Below are 19,493 nucleotides of genomic sequence, written 5' to 3' on the forward strand. Positions count from 1 at the left end.
TAGAGCAGCTAGTGCATTTTTATTAATGAAATAAGGAACTTATCTGGCTACTAGCTGGATAGCCATATGAACTACAAGATACTTTGAAAGCACCTAACCATTTATTTACCTTGAAGCTCTTCTTGCCGACTGTATAACACTTCTTCACCAGGCACAGGGCACCATGCCAGAGAGTGAATTTCATCATCGTGACCTCTCAGTCTATGAACAACTTCTCTTTTCCTGCTGATGTCTATTATAACCACCATGCCATCTTTATAGCTAAAGACAAACATTTACATTCATGGAGAAATACTTGGATTCTCAAATAAACACACAAGGCCAGACTCTTAGCTGGTGTAAACCAGCACAGCTCCACTAACTTCAACACCAAATGAGGATCTGGCCTCCGGGGCTGATGGTGCTGAGACACTGGCAGACCGGGTGCCAGCTCATGCCAAGGCCCAGAGCATCACTGAACACTGACAAATGCACAGCTGGAAACCAGTCTGGCTTACCTGTGGGTTAGTACAGTTAAAACAGATATTAGTGTTATAAGAATGTGTTTAGACTTTATGGAATGCTTGTAGGATGCTGCATGTATTAATCCTACTTATGATATCCGTATCCCATGGTATAAAGTTACATTGAATGTTTTCATTGTAAACTTCTGTAATTGTGTAACTCACCAAGGAGGTAAAGAAGCATTAATGTAAAGTGCTCATCATGGACACAAGATGCCCCATTGAAGACAAATGAGGCATTGGGTAGCATCAAAAGACTGAGATCTTGTTGATTGCATGCCTCATTTCCTCCAGGAAGCAGAGGCCTACGCATGAACTCATCATCAGCTTGGATTCTAGAGTGAAGGGGATAAAAATCCCTGATAAGGAGAAACTGGGGCTTTATGCTGTCTGGAATCTGAGAGGCAAAGATTCCTAAACAAAAGCAAGAGATCTTCATGCTGCTTGACTTGGGTCAGCCCTAAAGGACATACAGAGCCGCTTATTATAGAAGCTTATATTACCTTTTACAATCTAACACTAACTCGTGTGTGTGTGTGTGTGTGTGTGTGTTTCCTGTTTTAACTTTGTAAATAACTCATTTCTTTTCTTAGTTAATAATTTCTTCAGTTAGTTTATTACAGCCCACCCACCCCCCTAGGCTTCAGAGGCCAAGTTCCAGCCCAAGCCTGAACGTCCACACAGCTATTTTTCGCCCCATACCGTGAGCCCAAGTCTGTAGACCTTTGCTCTGAGACTCACTGCCGCAGTGAGACATCTGCTTGCTGTGTAGACGTACCGCAAATGTCATTTGGGGTTGTTAGAAGCCACTATGTCATACACCAGGTCAATCAAATACTTAAAAAACAACTAGAACAAAACAAAACAAAAATCCTTTAAGCCGTACTGGCCAAATCCCCAAACTACTGAAACCTCTGAAAGAATAATCTTACAGGCAAAACACACAATATCTACCTTGCAAAATAAAAGGGAGACACAATGTAACTAGTACTTACCCAATGGCCACCAAGTTCTCATCATGGGGGGAACAAGCTAGACAGAATATAGTTCTGGGCTCTGGGAAGAACTGCTGGCTGTCATTTCTGTTATACCAGTAACAAATGACTGTCCCTTTCTCATCACCGGACACAACCAAATCTTTCACATGGGATGACCAATGCAAGGCGGAGATCGTATTCTGAAAAAAATAGAATGAAGACTGATCAAGGGTGCTTACTGAAGCCTTGTCTCTAGGCTTGTTCTGTAGGCCCTTTGTCTAAAGGAATAATTTACAAACACACACTAGCAGGAAGCACATGGATAAGTCTGTTTAAGCAGCTAGAAGGTAGTAGAAGCAGTAGATCAGAGTTTTCAACCTCTGGTCCGCAGACCCCTTGGAGTCCACAGACTATGTCTAAGATTTCCAAAAGGGTCCATACCTCCATTTGAAAATTTTTAGGGGCCCACAAATGAAAAAAAGGTTGAAAACCACTGACATCAACTATTGTAGACAACACTGTGAGAGGACGATCCTTTCCTGGGGCCACCTCCCCTATAGCCCCACTGTTTGGTTCGCAAGTGTTTTGTTTGATAGATGACGAGGAAAGACTCCATGAATCAAACTGGAAGGGCATATCGAGTGGGGTCCTACAGGGATCAGTTCTGTTCAATATCTTCATCAATGATTTAGATAATGGCATAGAGAGCACACTTATAAAGTTTGCAGACAATACCAAGCTGGGAGGGGTTCCAAATGCTATGGAGGATAAGATTAAAATTTAAAATGATCTGGACAAGCTGGAGAAATGGTCTGAAGTAAACAGGATGAAATTCAATGAGGACAAATGCAAAGTACTCCACTTAGGAAGGAACAATCAGTTGCACAAATACAAAACGGGAAATGACTGCCTAGGAAGGAGTACTGCAGAAAGGGATCTGGGGGTCATAGTGGATCGCAAGCTAAATATGAGTCAACAGTAAGAACATAAGACTGTTGCAAAAAAAGCGAACATAATTCTGGGATGTACTGGCAGGAGTGTTGTAAGTAAGACACCAGAAATAATTCTTCCGCTCTACTCCACAGTTAGGCCTCAACTGGAGTATTGTATGCAGTTCTGGATGTCACATTTCAGGAAAGATGTGAACAAATTGAAGAAAGTCCACAGAAAAGCAACAAAAATGATTAAAGGTCTAGAAAACATGACCCAAGAGGGCAGACGCAAAAATTGGGTTTGTTTAGTCTGGAGAAGAGAAGACTGAGGGAGGTCATGATAACAGTTTTCAAGTACATAAAAGGGTGTTACAAGAAGGAAGAAAAAAATGTTCTCCTTTAACCTCTGAGGACAGGACAAGATGAAATGGGCTTAAATTGCAGCAAAGGCGGTTTAGGTTGGACATTAGGAAAAGGTTCCTAACTGTCAGGGTGGTTAAGCATTGGAATAAATTGCCCAGGGAGATTGTGGAATCTCCATCATTGGAGATTTTTAAAAGCAGGTTAGATAAACACCTGTCAGGGATGGTCTAGATAATATTTAGTCCTGCCATGAGTAAAGGGGACTGGACTAGATGACCTCCCTTCCAGTCCTACAATTGTAGAATCACAATATGAGAACCACTGGGCTGTGGCCTCTGTGAAGTCAAGGATGCAATATATATAATCTTACTAGCAGGTGAAAGCCCATACTGTCATACTGATGTGGCAGTTGGGCCAAGAAATCCACCATATATGCAGTCTCCTTCATACAACCAATGAAACTCTCGCATAAAATTACTATATGGTGGGTGTACAAGTGGACGAAAGATCATACTCAAAGAGTAGTTATCAATGGTTCGCTGTCAACTTGGAAGGGTATATCTAATGGAGTCTTGCAGGGGTCAGTTCTGGGTCTGGTACTATTCAAAATGTTCATTAATAACTTGGATAATGGAGTGGAAAACATGTTTATAAAATATATAGATTACACCAAGCTTGCAGGGGTTGCAAGCACTTCAGAGGATAGGATTAGATTTCAAAACAAATATGACAATTTAAAGAACTGGTTTAAAATCAACAAGATGAAATTCAGTAAAAACAAATGTGAAGTATTTCACTTAGGATTAGGAAGGAAAAATTAAATGCACAACTACAAAATGGGAAATAACTGGCTAGGTGGTAGTACTGCTGGAAAGGTACCCACCATCTGGGGGTGTCACTGTGCATCACAAATTGAATACAAGTCAATAATATGAAGGTGTGAAAAAGGCTAATATCTTTCTGGGGTGTATTAACAGCAGTGCTGTATATAAGAGACACGACAGACAATTGTCCTGCTCTACTGGTCAACGGTGAGTACCTCAGCTGGAGTACCGTGTTCAATTCTGGGTGCCACCCTTAGGAGAGATGTAGACAAACTGGAGAAAGTCCAGAGGAGAGCAACAAAAATGATAAAAGGTTTAAAACACAAGACCTATGAGGAAAGGTAGGGGAGGAAACCCAAACCAGGCATATTTATTCATGATAAAAGATGACTGAGAGGGGACCGGATAAGTCTTCAAATATGTTAAGAACTGTTATAAAGAGGATGGTGATCAACTGTTTTCCATGTACTTCTTGTTTTACATTAATGGAACGGCTTAATCTGCAGCAAAGGAAAAAACTTTCAAACTATAAGGGTAGTTAAGGCTTCCTAGAGAAGTTGTGGAATCCCCCTCACTGTAAGAGTTTAAGACCAGGACCGACAAACATCTAACAGTGATGGTCTAGGTTTACTTAGTCCTGCCTCAGTGCAAGGAGCTAGACCTGATGACCTCTCAAGGTCCCTCCCAACCCTACACTTCTATGATTCTGTGCAAATTAGCTGTAGAGTAAGGGTGGCTGAGTTACCTCTGATATCCCAATGGCCTAGGATTCTTGGCATGGAATAGATACATGCCTTACTGCACAGGCGTAATTTGTAAAATCAAAATGGCCACGAACTTAAATGCTGGATAACAGACTGCGAATCCCAGTGATAATTAAACTAGGTGAAATTCTAAACAAAAAGTGCTTTCAAACATGCTTGTAGCTGTTTCATTACTTCACACTGACATTCTAGGCTTCGGCGTGACACACAAAGTGACAATCCTGGAATCTTACTACTGTACATACATTTTTTTGAAAATCTACCTAGAAATCAGAATCAGAGACACCTCTTGATTTTGGTTTCAGGTTATTTCACAGACTGAAGTACAATTACAGACATACCAAAACATACAGCAATTCTACTGCTTCCAGAAGGAAAGGCAAATGATGTCATTGAAATGAGTTTCTAAACAAATGCAGCTTTCAAAGTTCTATTCTACAGTTTCAGTTTGCAAATTGGTCCACGGACCTCTTCTGGTTTCCAGCTGTCTGACAGGCATTGAGAAACTGATACAACTTTATCTTTGCCTAAGAAAAGAAAAGATTTTGGAACCCTGTTTTAGAGTTTTTCCACAGGCCGGGTGACAGACTACTATACCTGATGCAGCATATGCTCAGTCACGACAGTCAACGTCTGCGTATCCCAGATTTTCACAGTCCCATCGTCAGAGCTGCTGGCACAGAAGTTGCTCTGACCAGGATAGCGACAAAACGTGAAACCAGAAACCCTTTCTGTATGGCCTACGAGTTCCCCTAGGATTGCAAAAGCAAAAGGCATACACAAAACAAATTCTAGCTTCAGAAACACAAATGTTTTTCGAAATCTAGACAATGATATTTTCGATATAGCTTTTAATGGTCACAAAAGGCAAAACATCATTCATCGTAACATCCACTGACTACTGCTGCAAAAGCCGTTTAAAGCAGGATGATTGTGAGAACACCACAACCGGTCCCACAGTTGTTGGAGAGCTCAGATGTGGGCAGGTTTCTCAAGCCTGGGTGACATCCAGTGTGCTTTAAAACACTCCAGGTATGCCTACATGATTTAAAAACCCACCCCGGCCCATGCCAGCTGATTCAGGCTTGTGGGGCTCGGCCTGCGGGACGATTTAATTGCAGTATAGACATCCGGAGTCCTAGCACCCCACCAGGTGGGACCCTTGCTGAGTAACGCCATGTGTGGACACTCTCACTCTGGAATAAACCTGGATTAAGCTAAACGGGAACAAGTTACTCTGGAATAAGAGTGTCCGCAAAAAGAGTTAGTCGGACATACCGACTGCGCTTTAAAGTCACACCCTAATGAAACGCAGTGAGTCTCAAGTGTAGACAGACCCTAAGGGGACATGCACCTGCACAGCCGCCCCGCCTCCCACGTGCCGCGGCCCCGGGCTCCCCGGAGAGCAGGGCGCGGCTAGGGCCAGAGCCCCAGTGAAAGGCCGGGGGGGGCAGGTCCATGAAGGGGCTGACTCGGGCTCACCGGCCCCAGGGGTCCCCCCGCGCCCCACGGCCCCGGGCTGAGGTGCCCAAAGCGCTCGGTCTCAGACCCGGGGGAGATTCGGGCGCGTCCTTCGGTGGGGCCCCTCCGGGCGGCGGGGGGCGGCCCCCCCGGGCGGCGGGTACCGGGGGGTGTGGGGGGGCGGCAGAGCCTACCGTGGAAGGCGGGCGCGGCGCCGATCTCCAGCAGGCAGACGCTGTTCCGGGCGCCGAAGCCGAAGAGGCGGCCGGCCCCGCAGGTGTCGCAGCAGCGGCTGCAGTACCAGTTAGGGGAGGCGGGCAGCACCCGCTCCGCCGCCATCTCCCCGCCCGCCGTCACACTCGCTTCATGCGCCCCCGGGCCGCCGTTACCAGGCGCTGCCGCAAAGCGCCGCTCGCACGCTGCCGCAACACGACCCCTGACCTCCCGGCGCACGACAGCCTGGGTGTCACAGGGGGCGCTGCGCATGCGTGGGGAGCAGCTGCTGGAAAGCGAGGCGGGGAAGATGGCGGCGCAGGCGGTGAGCGGAGCTGGTGAGTCTGAGGGGATGTGAGACGGGGATGGGGGGGAGGCGTTTGTCCGCCACTTCCTCACTAACTCCCCGCTTCGCTGTTGTAGGGGCCGCCTGGGCGCGAAACCTTCTCAGCTGGGCCCGGCCGGACAGGTAAGTCTGACCCCCCCTCCCCCCCGCAGGCAGGTTCGGACCTCCCGCGCTGAGGCTCTGCCCCTGGGGGGTGCTGGGGGTTTTGGGGGGGCGGCCCCTCGGGAGGGGGCGGGTGCTGGTGGGGGGGGGGGAGTCACATGGGGCTCGCCTTGTGGCTCAGACCTCAGCCCCCATATGTTAGATCAATTCATTCACATGGAAAAATCTGGTAACCCAACCTAGAATACGTCTCCTTACTGATTTGGTCCCGTGGTGTCCATACCGTTATTTCACATCAGTGTTGGTCAATTAATACACAGCAATTCCTGCAGTGTTCATAACGGTACTAGTAGCTGGAAGTCTGTGTTGTCACAATAATGAAATTTGTGAATTCGTGTGTATAAAAGAAAAACGAAAATGGCTGAAAAGTTTAAAAAATGGGATGGTAACAGACTGCGAATCTCAGTGATGATTCAACCTAGTGATGCTCTAAACAAAAAGAGTTCTGAACTATGCTTGTGGCTTGTCAATCACTTCACACTGACTCAACAGATGTTCTAGGTTTCAGAGACCGAGTGTGACAATCTTGGAATATTATTATATAGATTACATATCAGCTCAATTTCTGTTGCAGTATATTCATGTTTCTTCTCTTACTTCTCCCTTCTCTGCCTGGCTTGCAATATAATCCACTTTCTCCTTCTCTCCAGAATGGTTTGAATCACTCTGAGTTGAGGAGTAGCACAAGTTGCTTTGCTTATCTTACATTGTATTAATCCCCCTGCTGATTATGAAGACAATATTTATTTTTCTGAAGGAGCACCTTTATTTCATCTGATATATACCAAAAGATTGAGATTCTGTCTTACTAGCTTATAAAAAGTTTTAAATGCTTTTCCGGTGTTGTACTATTCAGTGTTACCATGACTCATGGGTGGTGATACAAATTAAAATTTGTTGGTTCTCTTCTGACAAAAATACGTAGAAGTAGTGCTTTGGAAATGGCTAGTGTCAGAGTAAAATAAAGTGAAATATCTTGGGCAAAATGTCTTTCTAATGTGTAACAAAATATTAGATCCAAGCAGTTGGATAAGAGCTTTTGGTGGTGTATTTTCTTATCTCATCAGTCTTGCTTTCAGTGACTCTCTGTACAAAACTGTTTTCCTGGTTATGAACCTTGTTTTTAAATGGTGTGGAGAGTGCTTATTCTGCTTTAGTCATACAAATTTCTTCTTCAGATGTAACTGCTTAGGTGTTACTATACTGATGAAGCCTATATTAATTTCACTTAAGACTCTAGGATAGACTTGAAAAGTAATTCTGATTAAAGTGCTACATGACAGTAAATCATCCAGCGATTTAAATACTGTTTGTCTTAAGGAATAAGCATGTTGATTAAAGACAGCGTATTAGCTAGTCATGCAGTCTAAAAAAATAATAATCTTGTCTGCTTCCATTTTTATTCTTGCAATTAGCTTCTCATTTTCTATTTTCCATATTGCGGACTCAACTTCAGTCCCAATATTCAACAGGGGTGGCTGTAAAATATTCTGTTGTTTGGCCAGCAGGGGACACCTTTTTACTTAAGAATATTTCTGTCTGGTTCTTAGTTTAGGAAATAACTGATAAACCACAGAAATTTCTCTCCGTAAAATACACGTTAGTCTCATTTTGCCTTGTGAACCATCTGATAAAATTTGGCTTCACTGTGTTTTGAAAGTAATTTTAGAACAGTAGCTTTCATTTAAAATTCAGTAGGAAGCACACTTATTGCTATAATATGTTACTTTACAACTTTTGGTTCTAAATCGGTAGTCAGCTGTTGAAAAGGGCAAAAAATTATTACTGCTATAAGGTCAATAGCCAAAAAGCCAATAAGTGGGCAAGAATTAATTAAGTGGCAGAAGTTAGTGTCTCCTTGCCAGATGATAGGATTCTTTTAGATGAGTTCATTTTTATATATAGGGACAAATGAATGGATTAAGTCTTTAAATCTGGAATGAGATGTGCTGGCTGTGTTATTGACCAGGACTGAATTACTTTGGCAGCATTGATGGGCACTTAAGGTTGGAATAGCTGTAGAGGAAGGTTCACTGCTCATCTCAATGAGTCCCAAATTTCTCATATGCACAGGAGAAATGCCCTTGACATAAAGGCATATCTCTTATAACTTCCTTTTGCCAGTTGCCCATGTAAGTTTACCAAACTAACATTTTTCTTTGCTGTTTAAACTCATTTGGTACATTCTGATGTTTCAGTGACTTAGCTTACAGTCAGTTTCAGTTATCTGGATAGGATCACACTGCACCAGTCCAGCAGCAAAGCGATTAAAATATCATTTCTTGCAGGTTACTAGCATCTTGCAGTATTTCTCTTCTGTCAAATATCCAAACAAGAACGTATCAGCAGAATGTTGGGAGATGGGAGAAGAAGAACAGAATAGTTTACCCTCCGCAGCTGCCGGGAGAGCCTCGAAGACCAGCAGTAAGAAGTCACCTGTGAAATCTCTCTGCCTACTTATATGTAGCAAATAGCTGCTTCCAAGCAGACTGCTGCCTATCTCTGGCTAATTCCACAAGGCAGTCACATATGATAACTAGTTAGCAGACTCAGTCCAAGATTTGGGTATTTTTGGCATCTCTTATTCGTAACTGTATGAGCAAAGGAGGTTCATTTAATCTTAGAATTAGAGATGGGAAAGAACTACTGAATCTTCAAGTCTCAGCTTGGACCTCAGTTATTGTTTAGTTTGATTGCCCAACTAATGTATGTGTTTTACATAATACAAAGCTACAAATTAAATAAGCTTTATATTGTTGGTCACTCTGCCAAACTAATTAAATGCTGAGCCTTGAACTGACTGAGGAAAGCAACATGAGAATCCTTTCTCTAATTATTTCCTTAATATATCCTTCCTCTGCTGCCTGGTTAAGATAGTGTGGGAAAAGATAGCTTAATTATGTGCATGGTGAGTCAAATTCACTTGGTAGAAAAATAGAATAATGTTTTATGTAGTTGAGTTCATGTAATAGGCTTATTTTTCAAGATTTATGCTTTTCAAGCTTATGCTCCCAGTACTTCTGTTAGTCTCAAAGGTGCCACAGGACCCTCTGTTGCTTTTTACAGATTCAGACTAACACGGCTACCCCTCTGATACTTTTCAAGATTTGAAATTAATTGTGATTATATTCTTACCTTGCTTCTTTTGGCCACTTAAGAGCTGGAAATCAGGGTGGATAAAAATCAATGATTTAAAAAAAAAAATATCGGAAATTTTTTATTTAAATTGGATTTTTTTGATAAAATACTTTGAGGGGAAAAACCATCTAAAGATAGATACATTATAGCTCAGAGAGATCTCATCATGGAATAGGGATTCTAAATTCTAATTCTATAGTATGAGACAATATATTCATGTAATGTTTAAGAAAAGTTTTGTAAATGAGTTCCAATAGTTCATGGATTAGGGTCCCAATCTTATGGAGTTCCAGGGGTTTCTGTATAGGTTATTTAGGTTAATCTTTCTATCTACCCAATGGAACTCAGTGCTCAGTCTAGAAGATACCATCAGAGATGCTTAGTTTTGCAGATCTCAGACTGTCGATTTGTGTCTCCAGAGATGAGCTTGTTAACAGCAAAATTGTTTTTAAATAAGGAAATACATACATAATATATAGAGGTGAGAAATAACAGATCTCAACCCTATTGTCCCTCTTCAAATTTGTGTACACAGAGTCAATCCCTTACCTCTCTCTAAAAGTGCAAGGTTTCAAAAAGTTCAATGAATAGAAGATTGTTGGGGGCGGAATAGATCTGGACAAGTAGAAGAAGAGATAAATGTGAGAAGGGAGGGACAGGCAGTAGAAACAAAAGTGAAACTGTTTGAGCAGCATATTCCAGAAGTCCTGAGGTCTTTCTGAGTGTAGCCTTCATTGATTTGAGATCTACCATACCTTTCTCTCACTAGAAAGGGAAACCTATAACGGTAGCAGGCCGTAAAATAGACCTAGTTTGGAAATAAGAGTCATTCAAGAAATATATGTTTGCTGATGATGTTTTAAAGAAAGTTACACCAGTGAACTGGTGGAAGTCACTTAAGCACTTGGATTCAGAGACTGTTGAAGTGATAATCTCGCTTTTAACAGCAGTAGCTTCTGCCAGTGTAGAAAGTCCAAAAGGAAGAAAATATTCTAATTCATTACAAATTAAGAAATCGTTTGGGACCTGAAAAAGCAGGAAAGCTTGTTTTTCTTTTCCAGATTATGAACAAACAGGAATTTGAAGGTGAAGACGACTGAGTTAAATTTTAATTTTTTTAAAATATTCCATTTAACTATTTTAGTTAAAAACAGTTTTAACAAAAACAAACCTGATTTAAAAAAACTTGAATGTTTAACTGAATTCAAAAATTCATATGCTTGTTTTGTTAAAATATTATGTTGAATTGGAGATAGTTCACCTTCCAATGACTTCATAAATATCTGCTTCAATTACCTTTGGTAAATGAAATAACCAAACAATCATTCATTTTCTGATATAGCTGTAAAAAGAATCTGAAAAGTTTTCAAAATAAATCACTTAAAAATGTATAGTGTGTACCTTTTAAAAATTAAACCTACATCTATCTCTGAGCTATGAAGAATATGTATTAAGGTTATAACAACCAACAAGAATGCACTTTTATGTAGAAATCCATGATTTAAATCACTAGTCAGGAAGACTTGATTTAAATCATGATTTAAAACAATTTGATTTTAATCAAATCCATCCTGCTGGAAATGTAGTTAGATGTGCTACCGCTAGAGTTTTTTCTTTCAGCTTGTGTTTTATGTGGAACTAGATAAACTAAATATTGAAAGGCTGGGTACTGGAGGAAGGAGTAATGCTACCTTTAAGATCTCAAAATTAGCAGCCTGCACTGAGATGTATGGGAAATTTTGGAAAGTTCATTTTAAAATTCTTCCAAGTATTCCTCTTGGAACTAAAAATTGTAGTCCTGCATTTTTATAACTCTTCTTCACCTAAAAGTAATGAATTTAGTGTCAAGTGTTTGGGTTGTTGCTCAGCAAAGCTTAAATGAAAAGCACTTGCATCTCAAAAGAATAGTAGATGTACTTTTTAAAAAAATACACTTTATTTTGTGTGGGACATGAGCCTTTGATCTTAAGCCTTAAGGATATGTGCAGTGAGTAATGAAATGAATGAAACTTTAATTAAAGAATAGAGGGTCCTGTGGCACCTTAAAGACTAACAGAAGTATTGGAGCATAAGCTTTCGTGGGTGAATGCCCACTTCATCAGACGCAAGCGTTCTGGGCATTCACCCACGAAAGCTTATGCTCCAATACTTCTGTTAGTCTTTAAGGTGCCACAGGACCCTCTGTTGCTTTTTACATATTCAGACTAACACGGCGACCCCTCTGATAATTAAAGAATGTGTCTTTAAAATTTTGCACTGATGTGTTAAATTCTACTTGCTGTTTCTAGCCCTTGCTGGTGCAGCAGTGGTACTCAAGTGGCTCTTTGGAGACAGCTTTTCTTATCAATCACTGATTGAGAAACCATCCTGCTTCTGAAGGGTTAATTAAGTTCATTATAGCACCAATGTGTAGAAGCGTTAATAATATGCTTTGACCAGATATGTAGGACATGTTTGACCTGGAGTTCGTGTAGTGTAGTAGCAGAAGTGGTGAGCTTGCCTTGATCTTGTAAGATTATTTTTTGTTCCCGAGACATTATGAACATTCCATCTTCTCACTTTCACAGCCAAATCACCAGTATTATAGCTTTAAAAAAAAAAAATCTCTTTTTCCTAGGAAATATTCCACTGTCGAAGGGACATAAAATACAGTAAGGATAAGATGTGGTATTTGGCAAAACTGGTAAGAGAAAATTTTAACTTTGTGCAATGTACTTGGCAGGAAAGTGTAAATATTTTAAATTCCTATATTTCTAGCTTACTGCTTTAGATAAGCAGAGGCCTGATTCAGCCAGTTTGTTCAGCTTTTGCATTGTAAAATCTCTGGAAAACTCTTCTCATGGTTTTGTATAAGGTTGCCCATCGAGTGCAGATGACTAATAATTTGCATTTCTGTAGAGCCAACTAACCGCTGTTCAGCAGCAGATGGTGGTAGGAATTTTGGTCAAGGGCCATTCTTCCCTTATGAAAAATTGTATGGCAATTGGCTTCTGCACTAAAGACTTTATTGTGTGGTGGATGGGAATGGGGGGCTAAAATCTTTGAAATGTAATTACAATATCAGCATTCTTCCTGGCGCTGCAATCTTAAATAACATTTTTTTTCCCTCTTTTGTTCGGAAGAGTTTAATTTTTCTGTTAACTTTTTCTAATTCCAGATAAAAGGAATGTCAATTGATCAGGCTTTTGCTCAACTGGAATTCAGTGACAAGAAGGGAGCAAAGATGATCAAAGAGGTATATTGAAAAAGTCTGTTTGGACTAAAGAATTGCACAAACTCCTACCTATATCAGAGTTTCCAGAGACTTTCCATTAAGCCCACCTGGAATATTTGATCAAATGTTATTGGTTACAGTAATTTGTCCAAGCATTAATGATCCCTGCATACAATATTTTAGTAACTAGTGGTAATAAAGTGCATATGAGTGTTCTCTGTTAATAATGACCAGCCTTCAAAAACATTTAATCTCATGTCTCTGAGCTTATAGCTTAAAACATGATTTGAATTTATAAATTGTAGGGTACAAGAAGGGAGAACAGCTGAGTCTCTATTTTTGTCTTTATGTTGCAAATGTCATAGGCCTCTTAAACAGGTGACCCCCCTGCTCACTAGAGGAGGCATCAGTTTTCAGTACAAAAATACTGAAGTAAAGCATGTCCCTTTTCACCTTGAAATAGTGAACTGCAGTGGTTAATCTCAGAAATTGCATTTCCAGTCTAGAGTGTGACACTTCATGAAGATGACTATAAGAACAGCCATATTGGGTCAGATCAATGGTCTGTCTAGTCCAGTATCATGTCTTCAGGCAGTGGCCAGTGCCAGGTGTTTAGAGGGAATGAACAGAACAGGGCAATTTTCAAGTGATCCAACCTTGTCTGTCATCCACTCCTTCTGGCAGTTAAAGGCTTAGGACACCCAGATCATGGGGTTGCATCTCAGGTCTATCAGTGGCTCTTAGCCAAGATGATCAATCTTCCATGAACTTATCAAATTATTTTTTGAACCCAGTTATAGCTTTGGCCTTCACAACATCCCCTGGCAATTGGTTCCACAGGTTGACTGTGCGTTGTGTGAAGAAGTACTTTATTTTGTTTGTTTTAAATCTGCTGCCTATTAATTTAATTAGGTGACCCCTGGTTCTTGTGTTGTGTGAAGGGGTGTAAACAAAAAAGGATTTAAAGCTGGCACTTGCTGGGAAAAAAAAATCTTCAAATCCTTTTCTCCATTTAGCATAAAAATTGGTCACCATCAGTTTGTGCCCCAAATTTAACATCCCTCAAATATTTACAATATTGTGCACTTTCCCTAGAAGTAACAATGTAAAGTCTTAAGTGCAGATTTTTAAACATTTAAACATTGCAGCCCCTTTTGAAAATGAGATCTGGGCTCCTAAATCAATTAGCCTTTGCAACGCTGAGTGGTGCAATGCTTAAGTACCTTTTAAAAAAAATCTGGGCTTAAATCACTAAGAACTCTTAAATGCTTTTGTGGGCCCCATATGTTACATCATGCTACAGAGAGGGTTGTTGCTAATGTATGATCATCCTACTAGTAACAGCATTAGAATGGACAGTGAGGAAGTATCCCATGAAGCAATCTTTAATGTTTAAATTAAATTCCAAACTTTATATCTCAATTTCTTACTGACCTTTCCCCTTTAGCTAAAATACGTCTGTGTTTAATTTGTCAAAACTGAACCGGCATCCAAATATGTAGAAAAAGAACCCCCTTCTAGAGTACAGGTCAAATTCATAACTGGCATAAGCATGTGGCGCTCCACTGATGCTAATGGAGATGACCACTTCCACCATTGGTGAGTTTAGCCCTACATCTGCACCTATATCACAGCTACACCATAGACCATCCCTGCCATTTTCAAAGCTTCTCTGAAAGAGAGAAATAGGTCTCCCTGCTTGTAGTCTCATCCTTTTAGAATCCATTTGTACTACTGATTTAAAAATGGAAACAATTACAGGTATTTTTACGGAGATGAGAAATTGCATTGCTGTAATTCATGTTCAACATTTATTTTCTTTCGCTATAGGTTCTTCTGGAAGCTCAAGAAATGGCAGTGAGAAATCACAACGTAGAATTCAAATCAAATTTATACATAGGTAAAACTTTTTTCTTATTTCTTAAATTTTTTTTAAATTGCTTTTGCCACCGGGGGGCGGGCAGAGCAGCTGCTGCTGGAGCCTGGAGGAGCATTCTGTGACTGCTCTGGCAAGAGAGGTACCGGCGGCTCCCCCCTCCTGTCCTGAGCACAGCTCCCCCTCCTCCATCCTGCCCCACTCACCACCCTGCCCAGCTCCCAGGGGGTGTGGACTGGGTAAGGAGGGGGCGTGATTGAAAACATTTGGGCACCACTGTGCTACAGGGTTGCGGCCTACTCCAGATACAGTCCTCCCGCCTCAAGCTCCAGGCAGTTACTGACCATGCTCTGCCCTGAGGCTTTTTATATGGGCCTGCTGGGCCCTGATTGGCTGCTCCTCACAGCCCCCTCTCCCATTGGCTCCTTCTCCTGCAGCATCCCTAGGGCTCTATTAAGACCTTGCAGTCCAGCATGGGGCTGACACCATCACAGCTACAAATTTTATTCTTTAGTAAAATGCTAATAACCAGAGAACCTCAGTACTCTGTATCTTCCAGAGCAGCTAAGAATTAAGCAATCAAGCCTTTAATTAATACTTGCGATTACCAGCACTTTCCCTAGAATTTGACACTGTTTTTAGTAAGAGAGACGTACATCCATCAAAACACCAGATAGAATCTCTACTAGCTGTATACAAATGGACAGTCTTATTTGGAGGAAGATGCTTGACTTTAGAAAGTATTAAGAGGTGGCAAATAAGAAAAGAACTCAATCTTGCTTACTGGTACTGTTTCAGTGCTATCAGGTAGCTTTGATAATTGTGGATGAGAGATCAGGTTTCCATTCACCTTCAGTATTAATGCTAACACCTATGTCTGTAATCCATCAAACAAACTAATTTTAACTTGCCTTAGAAGCATCTTATTCAAGAGCAGGTACATTTTTATGGTGTGGACCACACCTTAAGACTACTTGTGGAACACCTCCTTTTCCATGCACAATCACCTAACAGGCCTGGGGCAACTACAGCAATGTCTTACATGGGAAAATACTAGGGAAATATTTATGTATTTTGTTTTTTTGCCCTAAAGACAACTTTTTTTATTAAAAAATGTTTATCACATTCTGTCCAACTCTCTGTGCCATCTCTGCCTCTGATCCGGTCCCTTCTCTTCCTCAGTCTTTTTTTCTGCTTGGTTTCCTTCTCCTTTGCATGTGCTGTCTAATCTGCTGGTGCCCTTCTCTCCCTGGACATTCTGCACACAATATCCCCCTTTCCCCCACACACACACAAAAACCCCAGAAAAATTCAGTTGCTCTCTGAAGAGTTATTGAATTAAATATGGAGACTGAATTTAGTAGTGTGAAATAACAAGATGTATATCCCACTTTAAGTGCAAATCTGAACACCCCAACAGTGGAGTTGTAATAACGTCTAATAGGACACTGACCTACAAGACTTATCAAGAACTCCACTTCGGAACAATCAGTGGTGCACACACAATGGGAAATGACTGCCTAGGAAGGAATACTGTAGAAAGATCTGGGGGTCATAGTGGATCACAAGCTAAATATGAGTTAACAGCGTAACACTTGTAAAAATAGTAAAGATCATTCTGGGATGTATTAGTAGGAGTACTGTAAGCAAGACACAAGAAGTAATTCTTCTGCTCTACTCTGCACTGATTAGTCCTCAACTGGAGTATTGCGTCCAGTTCTGGGCGCCACATTTCAGGAAAGATGTGGACAAATTGGCGAAAGTCCAGAGAAGAGTAACAAAAATGATGAAAGGTCTAGCTAACATGACCTATGAGGGAGAAATTGTTTTCTCTTTAATTTCTGAGGCTAGGTCAAGCAGCAATGGACTTAAATTGCAGCAAGGGAGGTTTAGGTCAGACCTTAGGAAAAACTTTCTAGCTGTCGGTGGTTAAGCTCTGGAATAAATTGACGAGGGAGGTTGTGGAATCTGTCATTGGAGACTTTAGGAGCAGGTTAGACAAACACTTGTCAGGGATGGTCTAGATAATACTTAGTCCTGCCATGAGTGCAGGGGACTGGACTAGATGACCTCTTGAGGTCCCTTCCAGTCCTACAATTCTCTGAGTGCATGGTTGGGTGTTCAAATAATGAAAATATCTGGTAAATACAGTGAGCGCTGTGGGTGGAGGAGATTCGACAAAATGGAATCTGTTAAGTCTCCAGTAAGAATGGAGGAGACAGGAATCTGTTACATTATGTTAATAGTTATTGATAAGAAGTTGGAGCAGTCATTAAAGGGACACTGTAAAACCAGGTAGGCCCCAAAATTAGCTTCTCTTTTTTTGGTGTTTTCATTCACTTTGTGAAAAGTGAATAAATTACATGTGCATGCTTTTTATAATCAACATTACAGTGGTCTTAAAGAATTCTCTCAGTCATGAGCTACTATGTAACAATTCATTATGCATGCAATAAAATGGAAACAAATGTCTGGAGGGAAAGGAATTTGAGGGTGCTTATAAAAAATACCCCGCCAATGTCCAGTTAAAGGTTCCAGTAGCCGCTCACACTCTGAGACTCTCCCCTTTTTCCCCCTCTTCTTCTAGCTGACTCCTTTTCTGGAAAAGGCCACTATCTGAAACGGATTCGCTACCATGGCCGAGGCATGTTTGGCATCATGGAGAAAGTCAGGTGCCATTACTTTGTGAAGCTGGTAGAAGGCCCACCTCCCCCTCCGGAAGCACCACAGACTGGATTTGACCAAGCTAAGGAATATGTGCAGCAGCTCCGAAACAGAACCATTATTCATACACTATGACACACTAATCCAGCAGTATAAAGTTTCTTTATAGTTTGAAAATGTGTAAATAAAAATAAGATTGTAAGACAGTTTGCATTGTTTGATTCTCAGTTTGCTGTTGGCTTATGCAAGATCCATTGCATGATGCAAGGAGGATCACAAGCTTATTTTTACTATTTAATTCTAGCACCAGAGATGTGTGTAACACTTGGAAAGGCAGTGAGCATCCCTTCTCCTGAGAAGTTTGCAGTCACACAATGATGCTTTCTTTAAACATGTTTTTGGTATCTGTCTTACCAATTTTTCTCAGCCTTCAAATTGCCAATTCTGTTCTCTGAATTATGCTGAAAATGGAAGAATTAATTTAAGGACAACTGAATTTTCTAACTTATCCACTAGTGCCTTGTATAGTAGCTGTTTTTGGCTCTCATGCTGTAAGTACATCTGCAGGGGTGCAAGGAGCTGCTGGTGCAGATCTGGTTGTGGGCTCAGGTCCTTAATTAGTAAAATGTTCATAAAGTCTTTAGCTGGCATAGGTACAACAATGTGACTAAAGTGTAGAGACAGACTGAAATTATGAGCTCATCAGATTCTATCTTCCATTTTATTTACTTTTAATATTAACCTCTTTATTTAGTGCTGGTCTATCTTAGCAGCTTCTGACACACAGGAAAGCTCTGTAGAAGATCGTCTCAACTATGCACCGTAAGTGCTAGGCTGACTTTGTGGATTGTTGGGTGTCCCTTACTCTGAAGCATCTTTGACATTTCCTAAAGCACATCTTTAAGGTCATTGATGGGATCGTTGTCCCTTCAGTTGTACTGGATGCTTATGTCCCTGTACATAATGACCTCTCTCATTAAGGCCTGGGCTACACTAGTGGGGGGGTTCGAACTAAGATACACAACTTCAGCTACGCGAATAGCTGGCCATCCTCATGGCGGCGAGTCGACTGCCGCGGCTCCCCCGTCGACTCCGCTTACTCCACCTGCCGAGGTGGAGTACGGGTGTCGATTCAAGGATCGATTTATCGTGTCTAGACGAGATGCGATAAATCGATCCCCGATACATCGAACACTGCCTGCCGATCCGGCGGGTAGTATAGACTTACCCTAAGTCTCCAAAAGAGATCAGAGGAGGGGGAATGTTGAGATACTTAATCCAGGAGTTCTCTGGCAGGGAACTGCAGTTTCATTAGTGCCCTGGATATCAGTGCCTCATACACATTATAGAAAGAAGGGATATGATTTTTAGAGCCTGTTTCAGATCAGCTGCCACTGAGTAAGAAATGAAGTCAAATTTCAGCTTGGGAGCTTTAAATTGAGTCAGTAGGTGGCACTGTCTAGTTTGTGAGTGGTAGGATGACGCTGAAAACTTGTAACATGTTAAAGCTCATTCTTTGGCCATCATGATGGTATTAACTGATACATGCACAGAATTCCAGCTGATCTCATTGGTAGCAAGAGTACAATATGGAACAAAGTGTTTGTGCTTTGTTGGTCACTAGGAGGAAACTAGTTTTTCTATACCATGCTTGAGACCAAATAGTGCCTTTGAGAGTTTTTTGTGATACTGAGGCAAATGAAATGCTCTGACTTCAATGGGGAATGGTTTATTATATTCTACAATCCATAGGGTGGTGGTGTTATAAAACTCCACCTTGCTGCTGTTGTCTCACTTCTATCTTTGAGAGAAAACTTCAAGGTCTGCTTTATAGATGGATACCTTCTCCCTACCAGGCAATAGAAGTTTCTCCTCACTACCTGATGCTTTGAACATGATAGACCAAATACAGCGTGAGTTTCTATGGAGCTTAAGGTTCAATACCTTAACACGAGTCAGGGATGGGGAGAATGATCTGTAGCATGTCATCCACGAATGTCTGGATTCCAGACCTTCCTTCCACCTCTGGAAGCTACCCATTGTGAGTGGAATGGAA

General features: G+C 41.3%; 2 protein-coding genes across 2 annotated transcripts in view; one reads left to right on the forward strand and one right to left on the reverse strand.

Annotated features, from left to right (window-relative positions):
- Positions 1–6,163, reverse strand: part of GEMIN5 (gem nuclear organelle associated protein 5) — a 33,832-nt gene extending 27,669 nt beyond the window's left edge. Inside the window, exons 1-4 of the mRNA XM_005300061.5 lie at positions 6,019–6,163; positions 4,961–5,115; positions 1,499–1,680; positions 110–261 (exon numbers count right to left, since the gene is read on the reverse strand). Of these exons, the coding sequence (XP_005300118.3) occupies positions 110–261; positions 1,499–1,680; positions 4,961–5,115; positions 6,019–6,163 (634 nt within the window). The remainder of the gene's footprint in view (positions 1–109; positions 262–1,498; positions 1,681–4,960; positions 5,116–6,018) is intronic.
- A 124-nt stretch (positions 6,164–6,287) lies between these two features.
- MRPL22 (mitochondrial ribosomal protein L22) lies at positions 6,288–17,643 on the forward strand. The gene is made up of 7 exons (XM_005300018.4): positions 6,288–6,375; positions 6,461–6,506; positions 8,834–8,969; positions 12,301–12,366; positions 12,841–12,918; positions 14,728–14,797; positions 17,361–17,643. Exons 1-7 carry the CDS (start codon positions 6,309–6,311, stop codon positions 17,570–17,572), a joined length of 675 nt encoding a protein of 224 aa, XP_005300075.1. The 5' UTR covers positions 6,288–6,308; the 3' UTR covers positions 17,573–17,643.
- The last annotated feature ends 1,850 nt before the right edge of the window (positions 17,644–19,493 follow it).

Source organism: Chrysemys picta, chromosome 8 (genome assembly GCF_011386835.1).
Source record: "Chrysemys picta bellii isolate R12L10 chromosome 8, ASM1138683v2, whole genome shotgun sequence".
Taxonomy (NCBI): Eukaryota; Metazoa; Chordata; order Testudines; family Emydidae; genus Chrysemys; species Chrysemys picta.